This window comes from Musa acuminata, chromosome BXJ1-10 (genome assembly GCF_036884655.1).
Source record: "Musa acuminata AAA Group cultivar baxijiao chromosome BXJ1-10, Cavendish_Baxijiao_AAA, whole genome shotgun sequence".
In the NCBI taxonomy this organism is placed as follows: Eukaryota; Viridiplantae; Streptophyta; class Magnoliopsida; order Zingiberales; family Musaceae; genus Musa; species Musa acuminata.
The window spans coordinates 30568659-30576257 of record NC_088336.1 but is presented as its reverse complement, the minus strand read 5'-3'; the positions used below and the strand labels follow the sequence as shown (position 1 = coordinate 30576257).

Genomic DNA, 7599 nt, shown 5'->3' with positions numbered 1-7599 from the left:
ATATTAAATCTAAAAATAAAATTTTAAATATTTGGATGAATATAATAAAATTTTAGAAAATATATATAGCATGAATAATAAAAAAAAATAAAATAAAAATTAATTTTTTTAAAAAAAAATATAGAAATGCCCTATTAAATAAAAAGAAGAAGAGGAATCACCCCTATTAAATAAAAAGAGTCGAGCCTTCCAAGGTAATAAATATTTTAATTTTTATATTTATTTATTTATTTAATAAAAATAATATCACTTAACTTAAAATATTGAATATTTATTTTATAAATTTTATTCATAAGAAAAGAAAGTAAATAATTGTACTTAAACTGAAATATTTAAGCACAGATGAAACCTGTCAAATTAGTATTTTAAGATCATTTTATCCATATTTTTGATATAAATAATTTATTCCTATAATTTTGTATTTCTTGTGCATAACGAAGGTTATACACAATAAGTATAAGTAATTAGGGTGCCGCTGCGGCTGCTCTCTTGTCCCACAATGGCTGCTGCTCCGCTCCGCTCCGTACTCCAACGCCGCAATGGCCTTCTGCCCTTGTTCGAAACCTGCCGCCTTCGAGATCTCCTCTTCTTCTCCTCCTCTGTCGACCCTGCCGCCGCCGTAGGCGGCACCATCTCTCCAGATCCCCACTTCATGGTGGAATACCTCGTGAACTCCTGCGGGTTCTCCCCCTCCGAGGCAGCCAAGTTCTCTAAACCTCTTGCGCACCTCCGATTCACCGAGAAACCCGACGCCGTCCTTAACTTCATGAGATCTCAGGGCCTCGGTGGCGCCGCTATCAGGAAGGTGATATCTTCGGAACCCAATTACCTGTGCTACAACGTGGAGACGAACATCGCCCCGAAGTTTCAGTTCTTACGTGATTTGGGCCTATCGGAGTCGGATATCGTCGATGTCATCCTGAAGAACGATGTTATTCTGCGCCTCGACGTTCACCGTTCCTTGGTCCCCAAATTGGAGATGTGGGAAAGTCTCTTGGGATCGAGAGAGCTCGTTCTCAAGCATCTCAAGAAGACCCGATGGTTTTTCTTCTCCAGCGCTGAGAAGAAATTGCATCCTAACCTAAAGTTCTTGAGGGATGAGTGCGGCATTCCTGAAGAAAGGGTCTCTGTCGTCTTGAGAAGTCACCCACAATTAATCTCACAGAAACCAGAGTCTCTCCGAGGTTTGGTGGCGAGAGCCGATGAGCTGGGGATGCTACGGCAATCTCGGATGTTCATGTGGACAGTTAATATTCTCCATAGGGTAAGCAAAGAAAGGTTCGAGGCCAAGGTCGAGTTCATGAGGAGGTTCGGGTGGTCGGAGTCGGAGTTTTCTTCTGCTGTCAGGAAAGCACCCACCTTCTTAGGCATCTCCCTCGATATGTTGCGCAGAAAAGTGGATTTTTTTATCAACGTGGTCGGTTACACCACTTCCTTCATCGCCTCCCACCCAACTATCTTGCTATATAGTCTGCAGAAGAGGGTAATTCCTCGGTTTCGTGTGACGGAAATGTTGAAATTGAAAGGATTGTGGACTGGAAAATACAAGTTTACATCGATTCTCGTATTCTCAGATGCCAAATTCATGGAGAAGTTTGTTCTCCCTCACAAAGAAAATGTTCCTGAGCTGCTTGATATTTTGAGAGTTGCTGGCACCTGGAAAGGAAATGATACCTTGCATTTGGCATCGGAGGATGAGGAAGGGCTTAGCTGATGGTCTAATTTGTGACGACGAAGGTAGATTATTCCCCTAATTTGAGATTTTGGAAATAGAATGCAAAGGGCTTATCAAAAGGTGTATTGAGGTGTGGGATTTTTCTTTAATGGCACATTAAACATTCTGCTCAGGCTCGGTCTCGCACGCCACGCCAACGCCAGTGTCAGACGCTACCTGCTCCTGCAAGGGTAAGCTTCCCTATAAATACCCTCGCATGCTAAAGGGGAAGAGGGAGACACTCCAAACACTTCTTGATCTGAAACCCCCTCCACATCGCTAACTTGGCCGTCGGAGGGGTCGGGTCGGAGGGGTCGGACCGTCGAGATCGGCCACTGGGAGGCCCTGAGGCCAAAGTCTGAGATCCCCGACATCCGGGCCCCGAACCGAGCCGCGACGGCCCCGAGGCCACGGCTCAGGGCGGCTTACCCACCAGGATCTCGCCCCTCAGTCGCAGCCTGCTTGCGCCGAGCCCACCTCAGCGCGTCCGCTCGGTCGCAGACTGCCTGCGCTGAGCCCACCTCAGCGCGGCCTGCCCGCTTGAGCAGCGTCCGCTCGGTCGCAGACCGCCTGCGCCGAGCCTACTTCAGCGCGGCTTGCCCGCCTGAGCAGTGTCAGCTCGGTCGCAGACTGCCTGCGTCGAGCACCTCAGCCACACGCTACCGAGACCTACCTCAGCGCGGCCTGCTTGCCTATGCAGCGCCCGCTCGGTCGCAGCCTGCATGTGCCGAGCTCCTTGGCCAATCATTGCCGAGCTCCTTGGCCAATCATTGCCGAGATCTACCTCGGCGTAGCCTGTCCGCCTGTCCGCCTGTGTCGTGCTCCTCGGCCGCATGGTGCCCGAGGCCACGTCCTCGCGTTCTGCCCGCCTGCGTCGTGCTACTCGGCCGCATGGCCCTCGCGACCACGCCTGCGCGGTCTGCTCGCTCGCGTCGTGCTCCTTGACGGCATGATGACTGAGACCACACCTGCGCGGCCTGCCCGCCTGCGTCGTGCTCCTCGCTCCCATCATCCCCGAGACACACCTGCGCGACCAGCCCGCCTGCGTCGTGCTCCTCGGCGGCATGATGAACGAGACCATACCTGCGTGGCCTGCCCACCTGCATCGTGCTCCTCGCTCCCATCATCCCCGAGACACACCTCCGCGACCAGCCCGCCTGCGTCGTGCTCCTTGGCTCCATGTTCCCGAGACAGACCAGCGCCGCCAGCCTGCCTGTGTCGTGCTCCTCGGCTCCATACCCCCCGAGACACACCTGCGCGGCCAGCCTGCCCGCGCCGAACTCCTCGGCCATATCCACCGCCTTGCCCATCCGGGTTACGTCCCTCGGCCGCAGCCTGCCTGCGCCGAGTGCCTCGGCTCCATGCTTGCCGAGCCCACCTCCTCGGCCGCATAATGCCCGAGGCCTCCTCAGTCGCTTAATGCTCGAGGTCACCCCCTTGGCTCCATACTACCCGAGACCACGCCTGCGCGGCCAGCCCGCTTGTGTCGTGCTCCTCGGCTCTTCGGCTTTATGCCACCCGAGACCACGCTTGCGCGGTCAGCCCGCTTGCGTCGTGCTCCTCGGCTCTTCGGCTTTACGCCACTCGGGACACGCCTGCGCGGCCAGCCCGCCTGCGTCGTGCTCCTCGGCTCTTCGGCTTTACGCCACCCGGGACACGCCTGCGCGGCCAGCCCGCCTGCGTCGTGCTCCTCGGCTCTTCGGCTTTACACCACCCGGGACACGCCTGCGTGGCCAGCCCGCCTGCATCGTGCTCCTCGGCTCTTCGGCTTTACGCCACCCGAGACCACACCTGCGCGGCCAGCTCGCTTGCGTTGTGCTCCTCGGCCCTCATCGGCTCCATGACCCCCGAGTCCAACTCTGCTCGGCTTCCCGACTCGGTTGCACACCTCGACCCCGTGTTGCTCGAGATGCGTCCGCGCGGCTGGCCCACCTGCGTCGTGCCCCTCGGATCCGCGTAACCAACCCACTTGAAGTTAGAAGCCATGCATCGGGCCCCCTGCATGCAAAAACCGACGCATAGCTCCTTTCGAGGGGGGGGGAATATGATAGGGGTAAAAATGGCGATGTGACACGTCATGATAGTAGCTCCCCCCTGGGCGACACACTGCCCGAGGCTTGCCATACCCTGCGGCAGCTCGGCCTACCACGCAATCTCAGTGGCGGTGTTAGACGCCACCGAAGGTACAGTTCTGCCCCTGTAGATAGCCACGTCAGGTAACATCAAACCTCATCTATAATACCCCCGAGTCCTAAACAAAAGAGAGAACACACACTTAACACATAGAGGCTTTTCCTCCTCCTAAACCCCCTCCACGTCGCTGACTTGGCCGTCGGAGGGGTCGGGCCTGGCTCCCAGCCCGACCTATGTGCAGGGGCGAAGATGGTGCCGACCCATCCCGACGCTGCGGCGAGGCGCTTCCCCCGACGTGACGACTCGATCGGACCGTCGAAATCGGCCACCGGGAGGCCCTGAGGCCAAAGTCTGAGATCCTCGACATCCGGGCCCCGAACCGAGCCGCGACGGCCCCGAGGCCACGGCTCAAACAGGTGCAGACCGCATCATATAGCATGAATAATAAAAAAAATAAAAAAAAATTAATTTTTTAAAAAATATAGAAATGCCTAACTCTACGTAGTGAAAACGAAGGAATCACCCCTATTAAATAAAAAGAGTCGAGCCTTCCAAGGTAATAAATATTTTAATTTTTATATTTATTTATTTATTTAATAAAAATAATATCACTTAACTTAAAATATTGAATATTTATTTTATAATTTTTATTCATAAGAAAAGAAAGTAAATAATTGTACTTAAACTGAAATATTTAAGCACAGATGAAACCTGTCAAATTAGTATTTTAAGATCATTTTATCCATATTTTTGATATAAATAATTTATTCCTATATTTTTGTATTTCTTGTGCATAACGAAGGTTATACACAATACGTATAAGGAGGGTGGTTGTAATTAGGGTGCCGCTGCGGCTGCTCTCTTATCCCACAATGGCTGCTGCTCCGCTCCGCTCCGTACTCCAACGCCGCAATGGCCTTCTGCCCTTGTTCGAAACCTGCCGCCTTCGAGATCTCCTCTTCTTCTCCTCCTCTGTCGACCCTGCCGCCGCCGTAGGCGGCACCATCTCTCCAGATCCCCACTTCATGGTGGAATACCTCGTGAACTCCTGCGGGTTCTCCCCCTCCGAGGCAGCCAAGTTCTCTAAACCTCTTGCGCACCTCCGATCCACCGAGAAACCCGACGCCGTCCTTAACTTCATGAGATCTCAGGGCCTCGGTGGCGCCGCTATCAGGAAGGTGATATCTTCGGAACCCAATTACCTGTGCTACAACGTGGAGACGAACATCGCCCCGAAGTTTCAGTTCTTACGTGATTTGGGCCTATCGGAGTCGGATATCGTCGATGTCATCCTGAAGAACGATGTTATTCTGCGCCTCGACGTTCACCGTTCCTTGGTCCCCAAATTGGAGATGTGGGAAAGTCTCTTGGGATCGAGAGAGCTCGTTCTCAAGCATCTCAAGAAGACCCGATGGTTTTTCTTCTCCAGCGTTGAGAAGAAATTGCATCCTAACCTAAAGTTCTTGAGGGATGAGTGCGGCATTCCTGAAGAAAGGGTCTCTGCCGTATTGAGAAGTCACCCACAATTAATCTCACAGAAACCAGAGTCTCTCCGAGCTTTGGTGGCGAGAGCCGATGAGCTGGGGATGCCACGGCAATCTCGGATGTTCATGTGGATACTTGATGCTCTCCTCATGGTAAGCAAAGAAAGGTTCGAGGCCAAGGTCGAGCTCATGAGGAGCTTCGGGTGGTCGGAGTCGGACTTTTCTTCTGCAGTCAGGAAAAATCCCACCTTCTTAGGCATCTCCCTCGATATGTTGCGCAGAAAAGTGGATTTTTTTATCAACGTGGTCGGTTACACCACTTCCTTCATCGCCTCCCACCCAACTATCTTGCTATATAGTCTGCAGAAGAGGGTAATTCCTCGGTTTCGTGTTTGGGAGATGTTGAATACGAAAGGCTTGTGGACTCGACGGGGCAAGTTTTCGTACTTTGTGAAATTATCAAATACAAAATTCCAGGAGAAGATTGTTCTACCTTACAAAGAAAAAGTTCCTGAGCTTCTTGATATTTTGAGAGCAGGTGAGTGTGAAGGGAAATGAGCCCTTTTATTTGGTATCAGAGGAGGATGAGAAGGGCTTAGCTGATGGTCTAACTCACATTTGAATTTCTCAACAGGAGCTGAGCAGTGATTCGGCACCTTTTTCCTTGACAACAAGCTGTCTTACATCAACCACCAGCCTTGGCTACTGAGGTGCAGTCCAGTGAAAGAATTATTCCTTTGGTGTCATATGGTTGTAATGTTGTAATTGGAAGGTCTATGCAGTGCCCAACACAAAATGTCTTCCAGTTTTACTCATTAAGGTTCATGGAAAAGTCTGTTCTTTGTTGCAAAGCAGAAGTCCCTTGCCTGTTTGAAATCTCTGATCTATGAAGGTAGATTATTCCCCTATGGCTTCTCTAAAAGTCTATTGAGGTGTGAGATTCTTCTTATGTGACAAGCTAGTTTAGCATTGATTATAAACGGACTTTGTTTTGTCTTACTAAATGTTTGCTCGAATCATTTTCTGATTGTGTTTGGCACAGTATTGTTGGTTTGTATGTGAACTGCAGGTTTTATAAATTCTGCTTAGCAGTCCAACGGAGATTATTTTGGATCTTAGGAACATTTGAATTCTGTGCAAATTGATTCTGAACTGGTTTTTGGATTCTCTCCAACTTAATTCTGGATCGGTTATTGGTTGTTGGGTGAATGTGAAAGAGCCATGTTTCAGATCAAGTTATGCAGTATGTATACATCACCAAAGATGACGAGAAGTTACATGGAGTAGTACTTGCTCTGATGATTTTAGTAGCTGAAAAAAATTTAAACGCCAAAGTGTTGTTTCTATAATTTGTTTTAGGTGAGTTTTCACGGATTTATGGATTTGGATGTCTTCAAGGAGTTGTTATCTTGTCAGTTGAGTTTCTATGCAAACTTGCTCGTGTGCTAATTGGAAGATTCCATTTATGTTTCTGTTATGTATTGTGATATTTGCATGCAGGGGCCTCAATGGAATTTGGAAGACCAGTTTTTGTGTTGATCAGGATTACCATTGGTTTGGTACTCACCCATTTCTTTTGCATGTAAGAAGGTGTCACTTTGCTTGCAGGTTGAATGGACTTCAGAGAATCAAAACTTGTGTATGTTATACTGAAATGCCTTCAGCCTCATTGGAATTGTTGAGTATGCTATCCTGAAATGTCTTCAGCCTCACTGGAATTGTTGAGTTTGCTATCCTGAAATGTCTTCAGCCTCATTGGAATTGTTGCTCAGGCATTTCCTGCATCAACAAACTCTAACATGCAAACTAATTTATACGGTTTTATGATTGGAATTGTTGCTCAGGCATTTCTGTAATTGTCTTTAGGATTTGTTTTTGAGTTAATGATCATTACATCATAAGGTTTTATGTCCCGCATTTAGTGCAGAAATGACTACTTATGATTGTGCAAACTATCCTTACCCATTCTCAGCTACTCTTGTTTCGGCCTCTCCAAGCAATTGTGCATATTTTTAATATCACAATTCAGATAAGATCATAAGAATATTGATCATCTTTCTCATATGTAAAATGTTTTCGGAATCTTGATATCAGCTGTTCATCTTTTGCAGCGAATTTTGTGTAGCTGTGCATGAATTGTGGAACTGATAGAACTAACAAGTGCATCAAGAATATTGGAAGGTATGCGAAAACTGCTTTTCTAATTACATTCTTGTTCCTGCCATGCTTGTTTGTAGTTCTATAGAGTATGCTATGAATCTTGTCTCT

The 7599-nt window shown here is 48.8% G+C and overlaps 2 protein-coding genes across 2 annotated transcripts; both read left to right on the top strand.

Moving 5' to 3' along the window:
• The first annotated feature begins 466 nt into the window (after positions 1–466).
• Positions 467–6239, top strand: LOC135596136 (uncharacterized). The gene is made up of 2 exons (XM_065087962.1): positions 467–1737; positions 1849–6239. The coding sequence occupies exon 1, from the start codon at positions 500–502 to the stop codon at positions 1712–1714; it is 1215 nt and encodes a 404-aa protein (XP_064944034.1). The 5' UTR covers positions 467–499; the 3' UTR covers positions 1715–1737; positions 1849–6239.
• LOC135596137 (uncharacterized) lies at positions 4655–6239 on the top strand. Its single transcript, XM_065087963.1, has 2 exons — positions 4655–5869; positions 5966–6239. The coding sequence occupies exons 1-2, from the start codon at positions 4720–4722 to the stop codon at positions 5977–5979; spliced, it is 1164 nt and encodes a 387-aa protein (XP_064944035.1). The 5' UTR covers positions 4655–4719; the 3' UTR covers positions 5980–6239.
• Positions 6240–7599: the final 1360 nt, after the last annotated feature.

What these genes read in the sequence shown, in the direction of transcription:
- LOC135596136 (XM_065087962.1), top strand. Translation starts at nt 500, where the DNA reads ATGGCTGCTGCTCCGCTCCGCTCCGTACTCCAACGCCGCAATGGCCTT.
- LOC135596137 (XM_065087963.1), top strand. Translation starts at nt 4,720, where the DNA reads ATGGCTGCTGCTCCGCTCCGCTCCGTACTCCAACGCCGCAATGGCCTT.